This window comes from Crinia signifera, chromosome 5, assembly GCF_055691185.1.
Source record: "Crinia signifera chromosome 5, ASM5569118v1, whole genome shotgun sequence".
NCBI lineage: Eukaryota > Metazoa > Chordata > Amphibia > Anura > Myobatrachidae > Crinia > Crinia signifera.
The window spans coordinates 331,830,078-331,847,779 of NC_139221.1; the positions used below are offsets into that span (position 1 = coordinate 331,830,078).

The following is a 17,702-nucleotide window of genomic DNA, read 5'->3' on the forward strand; positions in this document are numbered from 1 at the left end:
AGCTGCTGATGTGCCCGTCAGATGCAGAAATCTAATCACAATGTTTACCCATGTGTCTGCAGCCCCCCATCTTACACCTGATGTTGGGACAGTATCACTGATATAAGGGACAGTTTAATGGCCTTAAGAGGAATGTGTGAGACATCTTGTTACTTTACTTACTGAACCACCCTCGTACAGTGCTGCCTCAGTGGTCAAAGCAGAGGGTGGTAGAAACCATTGATTAGGTGCATGGAGAGAAGTATGGAGTAGATGATATAAGTAAGAGAAAATAAAGCACATAAGGGGAGAGGGACCTGCCTGTTAGAGCTTATATTCTAAAGGGGAGGGACAGAAACACAGTGGTGACACAGATGGGGTAGACAGGAAGAGTGAAGCAGTGGGTTAGAACAAGAGATGGTTAGATTTGAAGAAGAAGTGGGTCTTGAGAGCCTGATTGAAGGAGAGGCCTACGTTGGACATTTGGAGAAGATGAGCCAGGCGGCAGCCTTGAGAATAGATTGGAGTGGAGAGAGACGCTTGTCTGGGAGACCAGTTAGTCAACGAGGGACTTATAAAGGGTATGATCCTGCAATTATATCTAAGATGGAAGCATCTGGATTGTCAGAGGTGCTGAATTTGGGGTTTGACTGAGAGGGAGGAGTCAAGAATAACTCCAAGATGGAGCACTTGGGGCTAGTAGAGACAGTAGTCCCATCAATAGATAATGAGAGTGTGATGGATGAGTTGTGAAGATTAGTGGGAAGATGATCAGCTTAGTTTTAGATGTGTTACATGTAAGATAAAACTGGGACCCCAGGAGGAGGTAGCAGAGAGACATATAAGTGAGGAGAGCGGGGGAGAGGTCAGGGAAGGAAAGGTAGATTTGAGTATCATCAGCATAGAGATGATATTGAAAGTCCTCTTATAAGTTCACCTATAGATTATGTATAGAAAGAGAAATGTAGATGACTAAGGACAGATACTTGGGGGAACCTACTGTTAGTGGAAGTGGGGGAGTAAGAGTCATAAGAGGAGACAGAGAGGAAATGGTTGGAGAGGTAGGACAGCCAGGAGAGAGCATAGACTTAGGAGGACCACAATGAGAGGGCAGTATCACTCAGAATAAGGGAGTAAAGGATTTACAGAAGAAGAGGTTGGTCAACAGTGTCAAAAGCAGCAGAGGTCAAGAAAAATAAACAGTGGCCCAGCATCAAGAAAGTGATTGTAGACTTTTTTGAGGGCAGTGGAGAGAACTAAAGCCAGACTGGGATGGATCCAGCAATGAGTGGGAGGAAAGAAAAGCATCAAGGCGGTTATAGACAATATGCTCTTTCACCGAGGAGGCAAAAGGGAGGAGAGAGATGGGTTGGTAGCTGGAAAGAGTGTTAGGATCAAGGATGGGTTCTTTAAAAATAGGGGAGATGACATGATTGAAAGTCGATGAGATGGAGAGATTGAGGGAGTTGGCTAGATGGGAACAGGCTGAAGCAGAGAGGTAGCAGAAGAGGAGGGAGGGAATGGGGTCATGAGGATAGTGGAAGAAGGGAGGGCCAGATCCATCTCCAGATACAGATGAAAAAGAGGTCAGAGGTTGGTGAGATGGATGAAGAGGGAGAGGTCCGTACCTTTGCTCTGAGGGGCTTGTGGCATGTGATGTCCTGACATATTGAGTCAGTTTTAGAACTGAAATGGTTGCAAAGTCAATGGCAGAGGGAAAGGAGGAAATAGGAGGAAGGGGTGAGCAGAGGAGGGTGTTGGAAGTGGAGACACCAGGGGTTTTGAGGACTGGGAGGAGATGAGGTTCTCTAAATAAGAATTCCATATTTACTAAAGAGTCTATTTGTGTTTTTTTGGGGTGTCTGTGCTGGTTTATGTAGACCTCTGATGGTGGGATACGTGTGATGGTTTGTGTCCATCCCCGATGGTGTGGCACATGTGATGGTTTGTGTACATCTCTGAGGGCCCACTCACAAGGGACAGTGAGGAGGTCCATTGGGAGAGACCAATCGATCATATGAGTGATTCTATGGGGTTATGGACTGGGATACTGCAGTCATCTAATATGTCAGTAAGTTCTGAAGAGAGGAAATGAGTAGCCAGGAAGTGAAGCATTCAAAGAACTGGGAGGAGCAGCCAAGGGCCCAGTAAATGACAGCTACTTGGGAGAGGCATATAGCACAGACCTCAAAAGTAGAGCAAATAAGGGACAGTTCCAGGGGTTTGAGTTGGTAGGATTAGACAGATGATAAACCACCACCATGGCAACTACCAGGCAGTATGTGAGAATGTAAATCCCTCAGAGGACAGGAGGAATAGTGTCAGAGGGGGAAATCCAGGATTCGGTAATGGTTAGCTAGAAGATTCAGGGATTTGGATGTAAAGTTGGAGGGTGGCCACCAGCTTTACTGAAAGCTATACTGGGGCAGACATTCTGTGCACTAGCGGAGGCTAATTGGTCATTCTAGGAGTCTCTGCTGAGGGGGCCTTTTCATTGGCTACATGCCACTTTATATAGAAGTCAGCCCAACCATGCCCTGCCAGTTATACCTTCTGTATGTTCCTGGCTCTGGATATTGTTCTTGACTGCATGGTGAATTCTGTTGTCCTGGTTACCGTCATCCTAACAGAGTATCTGATTTTACTGGTTAGTGTCATCCTACCAATAAAACCTGTTGTCCTGGTTGGCATCATCCTGTCAGCGAATCCTGTTGTCCTGGTCATTGTTATCCTACCAGTGATCCTATTTTCCTGGTCAAAGTCATCTACCAGTGAATCTTTTTTCCTGGTTGGCATAAGCAACCAGTGGTTCCTTGTTGTCCTGTTCTACATTAACTTCCAGAGATTGGCCTGTCATCTTGCCATCCACATCTAGACCTGTAGGAACCAATATTCTAGGTTCACCGGGTTGTTTTACAGAGGACATTACTGTCCGAGTAGAAGTCCAGGTGGTCACCTAAGTAGAGGGAGCATATCTAGCTCTCGGGTAGCAGCGGGTGACTGTTATTGTTGAAGGCCTCGCCAGATAGGACATAAGGTCCTTATAGACTTCATCTCCGGTGTATTGTAACAGGCAGGGAGGTCAGTTAGAGTTATCCAGATGGGGGTGAGAGGGAGATTAGGGAATAAGTTGGGCTTAGTGGTGGGGTAGTAGGACCCTGGTAAAGGAGAATTACATTGGAGTAACAGTAGGGGAGGGAGGTGAATAGGGGTGGATGGGAGACAGAGGAGGCTGGAGAAGGGAAGGAGGAGGACGAAGAGAAACTTCAGTCAATATTAGACACATATAATACTGTTCACCATAGCAGCCTAACCTAGCACAATATATACCAATAATTGTAACAGGCACCTGTCCCACATTTTAGGGTCTTCATGGACACTGGGCGAATCGTGCAGGAGATCTGATCTTGAAATTATAATGTTAAGGTTTATACACATGTGTAGGTGACCAGCGTATAAGCCCCTCACCTCCTGTCTCTGATATCTCCTGGATGAGACTCTCCGACTCCTCCAACACCCGTTTCTCCATGGCTTTCTTCCCCATCCCAAAATTCCTGAGTGACGCTATGGCGAATCTGCGCAGTGTGCGCCATCTCTCAGGGATCGAGCTGCTTATACCTGGAGAGAGATAGAGAGGTCACATGATCTGCGCTGTGGAACAGACAAAGTGATAGGAGGACGCTGCTTGGCTACATTACCCTACATTGGGGCTGATTCAGACCTGTTCCTACGGGTCCAAATTCAATTTCATTTTTATGTTGGGGGTCTGTGCATGCGTGTATATTCGCATGTGCAGAGTGCAGACCCTCTTTGCCAACGCCTTCAGTGAGTTTGCACGGACAGAGGAGGGAGGGGGGGTGCAGGCAGGGGGTGGTGTGCAGGCAGGGGGTGGTGTGCAGGCAGGGGTGGTGTGCAGGCAGGGGGTGGTGTGCAGGCAGGGGGTGGTGTGCAGGCAGGGGTGGTGTGCAGGCAGGGGTGGTGTGCAGACAGGGGGTGGTGTGCAGGCAGGGGTTGTGTGCAGACAGGGGGTGGTGTGCAGGAAGGGGGTGGTGTGCAGGCAGGGGGTGGTGTGCAGGCAGGGGGTGGTATGCAGGCAGGGGGTGGTATGCAGGCAGGAGCTGGTATGCAGGCAGGGGGTGGTGTGCAGGAAGGGGGTGGTGTGCAGGAAGGGGGTGGTATGCAGGCAGGGGGTGGCATGCAGGCAGGGGGTGGTATGCAGGCAGCGGGTGGTGCACAAGCAGGAGCTGGTATGCAGGCAGGGGGTGGTGTGCAGGCAGGGGGTGGTGTGCAGGCAGGAGGTGGTGTGCAGGCAGGGGGTGGTATGTAGGCAGTGGATGGTATGCAGGCAGGAGGCAGTGGGTGGTGCACAGGCAGGAGCTGGTATGCAGGCAGGGGGTGGTGTGCAGGCAGGGGGTGGTATGTAGGCAGTGGATGGTATGCAGGCAGGAGGTGGTGTGCAGGCAGGGGGTGGTGTGCAGGCAGGAGGTGGTATGCAGGCAGGAGGTGGTGGGCAGGCAGGGGGTGGTGTGCAGGAAGGGGGTGGTATGCAGGCAGGAGGTGGTGCGCAGGCAGGAGGTGGTGCGCAGGCAGGGGGTGGTGTGCAGGAAGGGGGTGGTATGTAGGCAGTGGATGGTATGCAGGCAGGAGGTGGTGTGCAGGCAGGAGGTGGTGCGCAGGCAGGAGGTGGTGTGCAGGCAGTGGTGTGCAGGCAGGAGCTGGTATGCAGGCAGGGGGTGGTGTGCAGGCAGGGGGTGGTGTGCAGGCAGGAGGTGGTGTGCAGGCAGGGGGTGGTGTGCAGGCAGGAGGTGGTATGCAGGCAGTGGGTGGTGCACAGGCAGGAGCTGGTATGCAGGCAGGGGGTGGTGTGCAGGCAGGGGGTGGTGTGCAGGCAGGAGGTGGTGTGCAGGCAGGGGGTGGTGTGCAGGCAGGAGGTGGTGCGCAGGCAGGAGGTGGTGTGCAGGCAGGGGGTGGTGTGCAGGCAGGAGGTGGTATGCAGGCAGGAGGTGGTGCGCAGGCAGGGGGTGGTGTGCAGGCAGGAGGTGGTGTGCAGGCAGGGGGTGGTGTGCAGGCAGGAGGTGGTGTGCAGGCAGGGGGTGGTGTGCAGGCAGGAGGTGGTATGCAGGCAGGGGGTGGTGTGCAGGCAGGGGGTGGTGTGCAGGCAGGCAGTGGTGTGCAGGCAGGAGGTGGTATGCAGGCAGGAGGTGGTGCGCAGGCAGGGGGTGGTGTGCAGGCAGGAGGTGGTGTGCAGGCAGGGGGTGGTGTGCAGTTAGGAGGTGGTGTGCAGGCAGGGGGTGGTGTGCAGGCAGGAGGTGGTATGCAGGCAGGCAGTGGTGTGCAGGCAGGAGGTGGTGTGCAGGCAGGAGGTGGTGTGCAGGCAGGAGGGGGTGGTGTGCAGGCAGGAGGTGGTGTGCAGGCAGGGGGTGGTGTGCAGGCAGGAGGGGGGATGCAGGCAGGAGGGGGGGATGCAGGCAGGAGGTGGTGTGCAGGCAGGAGGTGGTACGCAGGCAGGCAGTGGTGTGCAGGCAGGAGGTGGTGTGCAGGCAGGAGGTGGTACACAGGCAGGCAGTGGTACGCAGGCAGGAGGTGGTGTGCAGGCAGGGGGTGGTGTGCAGGCAGGAGGTGGTATGCAGGCAGGAGGTGGTGCGCAGGCAGGAGGTGGTGTGCAGGCAGGGGGTGGTGTGCAGGCAGGAGGTGGTATGCAGGCAGGATGTGGTATGCAGGCAGAGGGTGGTGTGCAGGCAGGGGGTGGTGTGCAGGCAGGAGGTGGTGTGCAGGCAGGAGGTGGTGTGCAGGCAGGAGGTGGTATGCAGGCAGGATGTGGTATGCAGGCAGAGGGTGGTGTGCAGGAAGGGGGTGGTGTGCAGGAAGGGGGTGGTATGCAGGCAGGGGGTGACATGCAGGCAGGATGTGGTATGCAGGCAGGATGTGGTGTGCAGGAAGGGGGTGGTGTGCAGGAAGGGGGTGGTGTGCAGGCAGGAGGTGGTATGCAGGCAGGGGGTGGTGTGCAGGAGGTGGTATGCAGGAAGGGGGTGGTGTGCAGGCAGGGGGTGGTATGCAGGCAGGGGGTGGTGTGCAGGAGGTGGTATGCAGGAAGGGGGTGGTGTGCAGGCAGGGGGTGACATGCAGGCAGGGGGTGGTGTGCAGGAGGTGGTGTGCAGGAGGTGGTATGCAGGAAGGGGGTGTTGTGCAGGCAGGCGGTGACATGCAGGCAGGGGGTGGTGTGCAGGAGGTGGTGTGCAGGCAGGAGGTGGTGTGCAGGCAGGAGGTTGTGTGCAGGCAGGAGGTTGTGTGCAGGCAGGGGGTGGTGTGCAGGCAGGGGGTGGTATGCAGGCAGGATGTGGTATGCAGGCAGGATGTGGTATGCAGGCAGGAGGTGGTGCGCAGGCAGGGGGTGGTGTGCAGGAAGGGGGTGGTGTGCAGGCAGGGGGTGGTGCGCAGGCAGGAGGTGGTATGCAGGCAGGAGGTGGTGCGCAGGCAGGAGGTGGTATGCAGGCAGGGGGTGGTGTGCAGGCAGGGGGTGGTGCGCAGGCAGGAGGTGGTATGCAGGCAGGAGGTGGTGTGCAGGCAGGGGGTGGTGCGCAGGCAGGAGGTGGTATGCAGGCAGGAGGTGGTATGGAGGCAGGAGGTGGTATGCAGGCAGGAGGTGGTGTGCAGGCAGGGGGTGGTGCGCAGGCAGGAGGTGGTATGCAGGCAGGGGGTGGTGTGCAGGCAGGGGGTGGTGCGCAGGCAGGAGGTGGTATGCAGGCAGGAGGTGGTGTGCTGGCAGGGGGTGGTGCGCAGGCAGGAGGTGGTATGCAGGCAGGAGGTGGTATGGAGGCAGGAGGTGGTATGCAGGCAGGAGGTGGTGTGCAGGCATGGGGTGGTATGTAGGCAGTGGATGGTGGGCAGGCAGGGGGTGGTGCGCAGGCAGGGGGTGGTGTGCAGGCAGGAGGTAGTGTGCAGGCTGGGAGTGGTGTGCAGGCAGGAGGTGGTATGCAGGCAGGAGGTGGTGCACAGGCAGGGGGTGGTGTGCAGGCAGGGGGTGGTGTGCAGGCAGGAGGTGGTGCGCAGGCAGGGTGTGGTGTGCAGGCAGGGTGTGGTGTGCAGGAAGGGGGTGGTATGCAGGCAGGGGGGTTGATTCAGCCCGGTCGGATTTATTCAGCCCCCCTTTATTGGGGGGTCCTCACTCCACCAGGGCTGACTAGCCATGATGCACCATGCTTTGGACCTTATGTAAAAGTGACCCCCGGCTGTGGCACGACACCGCTTGCTGAGCCGGTGCTGGTTCCGATATACGGAGGATGGCTATTCCTTTTTCCCCTTGTATTTTGGGAACCAGGACTGTGCCAAGAGTCTGGTACTAGTTATAGAATTACCCTGGGACTCCATTTCATTATTCCCCCTGTGTTTCAGCAACCAGGATCAGCTGAATGAGCCCGGGGACGGTTATACTCGGGACACCATGCTGTTTTCTTATACACAGAAAAGCATTGCACAGGTCTGATTGATCTGACTGATCTGACTGATCTGATCTGACTGATCCGAGCAATGCTTCAGCCTCCTCCTTATTTGGCTGTTGGGAAATACCAATGACTGTAATACAAATCAGGCGAATACGGCAGCTTCTCCATTCATGTTTTCAGGCTGATTACGGCTGATCCTGGTCATACCCGTTTGTATACGGGATCGGCCATAAATTGACACCTACAGCTCTTACATATACAGACGACACAGACGTGACTTACTGTATCCTTCCGAGAAGCGATCCTGTACAGGAAAGAACGGGCGTCCACTAAACTCCTCGCCATGATTCACCAGAGCGTCTTTCACCGTGTCATAGCCGCAGAGAACGACCACCGGCTGCGTCAGTTTCCATACGGTGAATATGGGACCGTACTTCTCACGGAGCTGAGACACAGGAAGTGGTTATTATTATATGTACTAGAGCCGTGCAGGAGTGTAATATACTAAGTGATCACATGCGGATATAAGTGTGCTCCGGGCCCCACATCTGGAGCACACTGACATCACTTGCTCTCCCTCTTGTGCAGCAGCTGAACCAGAATAGTGGAATGTGAGCAGGACAGTATTTAGGCACACAAAGGATTATCAGGTTTTATGAGCTACCAACCAGAGGAGAGATAGCAGGGAGAGAGCGAGAGAGAGAGAGAGAGAGAGAGAGAGAGAGGGAGCGAGAGAGAGAGAGAGAGAGAGAGAGCGAGAGAGCTGTACGTGACCCAGGGATGCCAGCTTCTCCTCAGTGTCATCAGTGGGCATCCAAACTTCCATTGCTACAGCAGGTGCATTGCACGCGGCCCCTGAGGCATACTTGCCTACTTTTGAAAACTAGTTTTAGGGAGATTATAGTTGGTAGTAGAATTTTGCACAGCTCCCCATTGAGGGGGCGTGTCATGCTCCACCCAAAGGGCGTGTCTAGTTCCATATATGGAGAGATTATGAAAAGAGATTGTGAACGTGGCACCTAGAAGCGTGGGTGTGTACTGCTACATCTGAGAGGAACCTTATAAAATGACTTATATACAAATGTAGATGAGCCCAAAGCAGTTAGTAAGAGCTACTGTACTTGGTAAGTGCTGGGGAATGGGGCTGATGAATCAATGTATGCACATGGGGGGATACTGCTTACCATCCCCGTTACCTAGACCACCTCTACACATGTAGTGTAACTAAAGATCTGAGTACCCAGGAATTATTACACTACTGTGTCAGCTGAATGGCGCTGTATACAGTACCCAGTATTATTACACTACTGTGTCAGCTAGGTGGTGCTATATACAGTACCCAGGTATTACACTACTGTGTCAGCTAGGTGGTGCTGTATACAGTACCCAGGTATTATTACACTACTGTGTCAGCTAGGTGGTGCTATAGACAGTACCCAGGTATTATTACACTACTACATCAGCTAGGTGGTGCTGTATACAGTACCCAGGTGTTAGTACTCTACTGTGTCAGTTAGGTGGCGCTGTATACAGTACCCAGGTATTATACTACTGTGTCAGTTTGGTGGTGCTATAGACAGTACCCAGGTATTATTACACTATTGTGTCAGCTAGGTGGCGCTGTATACAGAACCCAGGAATTATTACACTACTGTATCAGCTAGGTGGTGCTAGACAGTACCCTGGAATTATTACACTACTGTGTCAGCTAGGTGGCGCTGTATACAGTACCCAGGAATTATTACAGTACTGTGTTAGCTAGGTGGTACTATCGACAGTACCCAGGTATTACACTACTGTGTCAGCAAGGTGGTACTATATACAGTACCCAGGTATTACACTACTGTGTCAGCTAGGTGGTGCTGTATACAGCACCCAGGTATTATTACACTACTGTGTCAGCTAGGTGGTGCTATATACAGTACCCAGGTATTATTACACTACTGTGTCAGCTAGGTGGCGCTGTATACAGAACCCAGGAATTATTACACTACTGTATCAGCTAGGTGGTGCTAGACAGTACCCTGGAATTATTACACTACTGTGTCAGCTAGGTGGCGCTGTATACAGTACCCAGGAATTATTACAGTACTGTGTTAGCTAGGTGGTACTATAGACAGTACCCAGGTATTACACTACTGTGTCAGCAAGGTGGTACTATATACAGTACCCAGGTATTACACTACTGTGTCAGCTAGGTGGTGCTATAGACAGTTACCCAGGTATTACACTACTGTGTCAGCTAGGTGGCGCTTTAGACAGTACCCAGGTATTACACTACTGTGTCAGCTAGGTGGTGCTATAGACAGTACCCAGGTATAACACTACTGTGTCAGCTAGGTGGTGCTATAGACAGTACCCAGGTATTATTACACTACTGTGTCAGCTAGGTGGTGCTATAGACAGTACCCAGGTATTATTACACTACTGTGTCAGCTAGGTGGTGCTATATACAGTACCCAGGTATTACACTACTGTGCCAGTTAGGTGGCACTGTATACAGTACCCAGGTATTACACTACTGTGTCAGCTAGGCGGTGCTGTATACAGTACCCAGGTATTATTACACTACTGTGTCAGCTAGGTGGTGCTATATACAGTACCCAGTATTATTACACTACTGTGTCAGCTAGGTGGTGCTATAGACAGTACCCAGGTATTATTACACTACTGTGTCAGCTAGGTGGTGCTATAGACAGTACCCAGGTATTATTACACTACTGTGTCAGCTAGGTGGTGCTATAGACAGTACCCAGTATTATTACACTTCTGTGTCAGCTAGGTGGTGCTATAGACAGTACTCAGGTATTATTACACTACTGTGTCAGCTAGGTAGTGCTATAGACAGTACCCCGGTATTATTACACTACTGTGTCAGCTAGGTGGTGCTATAGACAGTAGCCAGTATTATTACACTTCTGTGTCAGCTAGGTGGTGCTATAGACAGTACTCAGGTATTATTACACTACTGTGTCAGCTAGGTGGTGCTATAGACAGTACCCAGGTATTATTACACTACTGTGTCAGCTAGGTGGCACTGTATACAGTACCCAGGTATTACACTACTGTGTCAGCTAGGTGGTGCTGTATACAGTACCCAGGTATTACACTACTGTGTCAGCTAGGTGGCGCTGTATACAGTACCCAGGTATTATTACACTACTGTGTCAGCTAGGTGGTGCTATAGACAGTACCCAGTATTATTACACTACTGTGTCAGCTAGGTGGTGCTATATACAGTACCCAGGTATTATTACACTACTGTGTCAGCTAGGTGGTGCTATAGACAGTACCCAGGTATTACACTACTGTGTCAGTTAGGTGGCACTGTATACAGTACCCAGGTATTACACTACTGTGTCAGCTAGGTGGTGCTGTATACAGTACCCAGGTATTATTACACTACTGTGTCAGCTAGGTGGTGCTATATACAGTACCCAGGTATTATTACACTACTGCATCAGCTAGGTGGTGCTGTATACAGTACCCAGGTGTTAGTACTCTACTGTGTCAGTTAGGTGGCGCTGTATACAGTACCCAGGTATTATACTACTGTGTCAGGTTGGTGGTGCTATAGACAGTACCCAGGTATTATTACACTACTGTGTCAGCTAGGTGGCGCTGTATACAGAACCCAGGAATTATTATACTACTGTGTTAGCTAGGTGGTGCTATAGACAGTACCCAGGTATTACACTACTGTGTCAGCAAGGTGGTACTATATACAGTACCCAGGTATTATTACACTACTGGGTCAGCTAGGTGGTGCTGTTTACAGTACCCAAGTATTATTACACTACTGTGTCAGCTAGGTGGCGCTATATACATTACCCAGGAATTATTACACTACTGTGTCAGCTAGGTGGTGCTATAGAAAGTACCCAGGTATTACACTACTGTGTCAGTTAGGTGGCACTGTATACAGTACCCAGGTATTACACTACTGTGTCAGCTAGGTGGTGCTATATACAGTACCCAGGTATTATTACACTACTGTGTCAGCTAGGTGGTGCTATATACAGTACCCAGGTATTATTACACTACTGTGTCAGCTAGGTGGTGCTATAGAGAGTACCCAGGTATTATTACACTACTGTGTCAGCTAGGTGGTGCTATAGACAGTACCCAGGTAGTATTACACTACTGTGTCAGCTAGGTGGTGCTATAGACAGTACCCAGTATTATTACACTTCTGTGTCAGCTAGGTGGTGCTATAGACAGTACTCAGGTATTATTACACTACTGTGTCAGCTAGGTGGTGCTATAGACAGTACCCAGGTATTATTACACTACTGTGTCAGCTAGGTGGTGCTATAGACAGTACCCAGTATTATTACACTTCTGTGTCAGCTAGGTGGTGCTATAGACAGTACTCAGGTATTATTACACTACTGTGTCAGCTAGGTGGTGCTATAGACAGTACCCAGGTATTATTACACTACTGTGCCAGCTAGGTGGTGCTATAGACAGTACCCAGGTATTATTACACTACTGTGTCAGTTAGGTGGTGCTATAGACAGTACCCAGTATTATTACACTACTGTGTCAGCTAGGTGGTGCTATATACAGTACCCAGTATTATTACACTACTGTGTCAGCTAGGTGGTGCTATATACAGTACCCAGGTATTACACTACTGTGTCAGCTAGGTGGCACTGAATACAGTACCCAGGTATTATTACACTACTGTGTCAGCTAGGTGGTGCTATAGACAGTACCCAGTATTATGACACTACTGTGTCAGCTAGGTGGTGCTATATACAGTACCCAGGTATTATTACACTACTGCGTCAGCTAGGTGGTGCTGTATACTGTACCCCGGTATTACACTACTGTGTCAGCTAGGTGGTGCTATATACAGTACCCAGGTATTATTACACTACTGTGTCAGTTAGGTGGTGCTATAGACAGTACTCAGTATTATTACACTACTGCGTCAGCTAGGTGGTGCTGTATACAGTACCCAGGTGTTAGTACACTACTGTGTCAGTTAGGTGGCGCTGTATACAGTACCCAGGTATTATACTACTGTGTCAGTTTGGTGGTGCTATAGAAGGTACCCAGGTATTATTACACTACTGTGTCAGCTAGGTGGCGCTGTATACAGTACCCAGGAATTATTACACTACTGTGTCAGCTAGGTGGCGCTGTATACAGAACCCAGGAATTATTACACTAATGTATCAGCTAGGTGGTGCTATAGACAGTACCCAGTATTATTACACTACTGTGTCAGCTAGGTGGTGCTATAGACAGTACCCAGTATTATTACACTACTGTGTCAGCTAGGTGGTGCTATATACAGTACCCAGTATTATTACACTACTGTGTCAGCTAGGTGGTGCTATATACAGTACCCAGGTATTACACTACTGTGTCAGCTAGGTGGCACTGTATACAGTACCCAGGTATTACACTACTGTGTCAGCTAGGTGGTGCTGTATACAGTGCCCAGGTATTACACTACTGTGTCAGCTAGGTGGTGCTGTATACAGTACCCAGGTATTATTACACTACTGTGTCAGCTAGGTGGTGTTATAGACAGTACCCAGTATTATTACACTACTGTGTCAGCTAGGTGGTGCTATATACAGTACCCAGGTATTACACTACTGTGTCAGCTAGGTGGCACTGAATACAGTACCCAGGTATTACACTACTGTGCCAGCTAGGTTGTGCTGTATACAGTACCCAGGTATTATTACACTACTGTGTCAGCTAGGTGGTGCTATAGACAGTACCCAGTATTATTACACTACTGTGTCAGCTAGGTGGTGCTATATACAGTACCCAGGTATTATTACACTACTGCGTCAGCTAGGTGGTGCTGTATACAGTACCCAGGTATTACACTACTGTGTCAGCTAGGTGGTGCTATATACAGTACCCAGGTATTATTACACTACTGTGTCAGTTAGGTGGTGCTATAGACAGTACTCAGTATTATTACACTACTGCGTCAGCTAGGTGGTGCTGTATACAGTACCCAGGTATTAGTACACTACTGTGTCAGTTAGGTGGCGCTGTATACAGTACCCAGGTATTATATTACTGTGTCAGTTTGGTGGTGCTATAGAAGTTACCCAGGTATTATTACACTACTGTGTCAGCTAGGTGGCGCTGTATACAGTACCCAGGAATTATTACACTACTGTATCAGCTAGGTGGTGCTATAGACAGTACCCAGTATTATTACACTACTGTGTCAGCTAGGTGGTGCTATATACAGTACCCAGTATTATTACACTACTGTGTCAGCTAGGTGGTGCTATAGAGAGTACCCAGGTATTATTACACTACTGTGTCAGCTAGGTGGTGCTATAGACAGTACCCAGTATTATTACACTACTGTGTCAGCTAGGTGGTGCTATAGAGAGTACCCAGGTATTATTACACTACTGTGTCAGCTAGGTGGTGCTATAGACAGTACCCAGGTATTATTACACTACTGTGTCAGCTAGGTGGCACTGTATACAGTACCCAGGTATTACACTACTGTGTCAGCTAGGTGGTGCTGTATACAGTACCCAGTTATTACACTACTGTGTCAGCTAGGTGGCGCTGTATACAGTACCCAGGTATTATTACACTACTGTGTCAGCTAGGTGGTGCTATAGACAGTACCCAGTATTATTACACTACTGTGTCAGCTAGGTGGTGCTATATACAGTACCCAGGTATTACACTACTGTGCCAGTTAGGTGGCACTGTATACAGTACCCAGGTATTACACTACTGTGTCAGCTAGGTGGTGCTGTATACAGTACCCAGGTATTATTACACTACTGTGTCAGCTAGGTGGTGCTATAGACAGTACCCAGGTATTATTACACTACTGCATCAGCTAGGTGGTGCTGTATACAGTACCCAGGTGTTAGTACACTACTGTGTCAGTTAGGTGGCGCTGTATACAGTACCCAGGTATTATACTACTGTGTCAGTTTGGTGGTGCTATAGACAGTACCCAGGTATTATTACACTACTGTGTCAGCTAGGTGGCGCTGTATACAGTACCCAGGAATTATTACACTACTGTGTCAGCTAGGTGGCGCTGTTTACAGAACCCAGGAATTATTACACTACTGTATCAGCTAGGTGGTGCTATAGACAGTACCCTGGAATTATTACACTACTGTGTCAGCTAGGTGGCGCTGTATACAGTACCCAGGAATTATTACACTACTGTGTTTGCTAGGTGGTGCTATAGACAGTACCCAGGTATTACACTACTGTGTCAGTTAGGTGGCACTGTATACAGTACCCAGGTATTACACTACTGTGTCAGCTAGGTGGTGCTATATACAGTACCCAGGTATTATTACACTACTGTATCAACTAGGTGGTGCTATATACAGTACCCAGGTATTACTACACTACTGGGTCAGCTAGGTGGTGCTGTAGACAGTACCCAAGTATTATTACACTACTGTGTCAGCTAGGTGGTGCTATAGACAGTACACAGGAATTATTACACTGTGTCAGCTAGGTGGCGCTGTACACAGTACCCAGGAATTATTACACTACTGTGTCAGCTAGGTGGTGCTATAGACATTACCCAGGTATTACACTACTGTGTCAGTTAGGTGGCACTGTATACATTACCCAGGTATTACACTACTGTGTCAGCTAGGTGGTGCTATATACAGTATCGAGTATTATTACACTACTGTGTCAGCTAGGTGGTGCTATATACAATACCCATGTATTACTACACTACTGTGTCAGCTAGGTGGTGCTATATACAGTACCCAGGTATTATTACACTTCTGTGTCAGCTAGGTGGTGCTATATACAGTACCCAGGTATTATTACACTACTGTGTCAGCTAGTTGGTGCTATAGACAGTACTCAGGTATTACTACACTACTGTGTCAGCTAGGTGGTGCTATAGACAGTACCCAGGTATTACACTACTGTGTCAGTTAGCTGGCACTGTATACAGTACCCAGGTATTACACTACTGTGTCAGCTAGGTGGTGCTATATACAGTACCCATGTATTATTACACTACTGTGTCAACTATGTGGTGCTATATACAGTACCCAGGTATTATCACACTTCTGTTTCAGCTAGGTGGTGCTATATACAGTATCCAGTATTATTACACTACTGTGTCAGCTAGGTGGTGCTTTATACAATACCCATGTATTACTACACTACTGTGTCAGCTAGGTGGTGCTATAGACAGTACCCAGGTATTACTACACTACTGTGTCAGCTAGGTGGTGCTATAGACAGTACCCAGGTATTACACTACTGTGTCAGTTAGCTGGCACTGTATACAGTACCCAGGTATTACACTACTGTGTCAGCTAGGTGGTGCTATATACAGTACCCATGTATTATTACACTACTGTGTCAACTAGGTGGTGCTATATACAGTACCCAGGTATTATCACACTTCTGTTTCAGCTAGGTGGTGCTATATACAGTATCCAGTATTATTACACTACTGTGTCAGCTAGGTGGTGCTATAGACAGTACCCAGGTATTATTATACTACTGTGTCATTTAGGTTATGCTTTATACAGTACCCAGGTATTATTAGAGCTAGTTGGTGCCATAGACAGTACCCAGGTATTATTACACTACTGTGTCAGCTAGGTGGTGCTATATACAGTACCCAGGTATTATTACACTACTGTGTCAGCTAGGTGGTGCTATAGACAGTACCCAGGTATTATTATACTACTGTGTCATTTAGGTTATGCTTTATACAGTACCCAGGTATTATTAGAGCTAGTTGGTGCCATAGACAGTACCCGGGTATTATTACACTACTGTGTCAGCTAGGTGGTGCTATATACAGTACCCAGGTATTATTACACTACTGTATCAGTTAGGTCTCACTGTATACAGTACCCAGGTATTATGGAACCATTCTTATCAATAGTTCTACACAGGTGACACCAATTACACAGTATTCAGTGACGACCAGGCACATAGCATATTGTCCCTCCTGGAATCGTTCAGAGTTGCTGAACTCGGGACTTAGTGCTCAGCTTCCCCTTCCCATTGGCTAGTTTCACAGGAGTCTGATGTGAGCTTATGGAGGAAGGCGATGCGGAGTGCTGCTTCCCGAGTACATTGCTGACTGAGATACACAGCGTTGCCAACCCCTGGGGCCATCTTGGTTACCTCTTGGGCCCCTGGACATTTGCCACCTGTAGTTCCACCGCTGTATACATTAGTCGTACCTGTTATGTTCTGTGTTACGCACCTCTGAGTAGTATTTGCAGATATTATGGATTCCAACATATTTGGGGGTCCCCAGGAGAGGGATCGGAGCAGGTCCTGGAGGAAGGAACTGGTGTTTCTTCTGCTTTTTCCAGAAAGAGAGGAAGAAGAGGAGAGTGAGGAGGAAGGAGACCACCAGGGACAGCGCTGGGAAGATACTCATGGTCAGTGCCAATGCGTTGTGTCGTAGTTCTGTACCTGGTATTATAGATGATAGAGGTCAGTTAGGTCATAACCATTGCTTGTCATTAGTACATCACATCCTATAATGTGCACAAGACATCCACCACACATGTGGGACCCTTCCATGACAGGAATTTATCCCAAGCAATTCAGCCAGAACATCCCGACCCCCTTTGCCGCAGCCAGAGCCCGCTGTGGGCAATGAGGCCTTGATGAGCCTGTTGGAGGAGCGAGGACTCTGAACCAGCTGAGACCCTGATGGTTTCCAGGGACTTCCAGTTTCAGATGCAGCAGCAGCTCTCCCAGGTTGGAGCCCTGCATGCCCCTCCATGTGTGCTAGCCCCATCCCCGACCTCCTCCCCATCCCCATGGGAGCCCAGAAGAATCTCCTCCCATCAGGACTGGGTGGTCAACAGTGTCTCCTACTTCATGAATAGGAGGGAGAGCGACATCTGGAAGATGAGCTGGACAGGGAGCTGTTACATCACTGCAAAGTTATCTGAGACCTGTAGACAGGAGATCAGGTAGAAGGTGGATCAGTGCCCATTGACAGGGTATGTGAGTGGTGGGTTAGCGCTCATAATGGCAGTGTAGAGGATCAGTGCCCATGGTGGCAGGAGAAAGCAGAGGTGAAATATACCTCCCCATCAGCCAGACATTGCCATACTCTGATATATACCTCCCCATCAGCCAGACATTGCCATACTCTGATATATACCTCCCCATCAGCCAGACATTGCCATACTCTGATATATACCTCCCCATCAGCCAGACATTGCCATACTCTGATATATACCTCCCCATCAGCCAGACATTGCCATACTCTGATATATACCTCCCCATCAGCCAGACATTGCCATA

General features: G+C 49.6%; 1 protein-coding gene across 1 annotated transcript in view; it reads right to left on the reverse strand.

Moving 5' to 3' along the window:
- LOC146005647 (cytochrome P450 2C23-like) overlaps positions 1-16,853 on the reverse strand; it is a 33,726-nt gene extending 16,873 nt beyond the window's left edge. Inside the window, exons 1-3 of the mRNA XM_083145038.1 lie at positions 16,642-16,853; positions 7,704-7,866; positions 3,448-3,597 (exon numbers count right to left, since the gene is read on the reverse strand). Coding sequence (XP_083001164.1) covers positions 3,448-3,597; positions 7,704-7,866; positions 16,642-16,821 — 493 coding nt within the window. The 5' untranslated portion in view covers positions 16,822-16,853. The remainder of the gene's footprint in view (positions 1-3,447; positions 3,598-7,703; positions 7,867-16,641) is intronic.
- Positions 16,854-17,702: the final 849 nt, after the last annotated feature.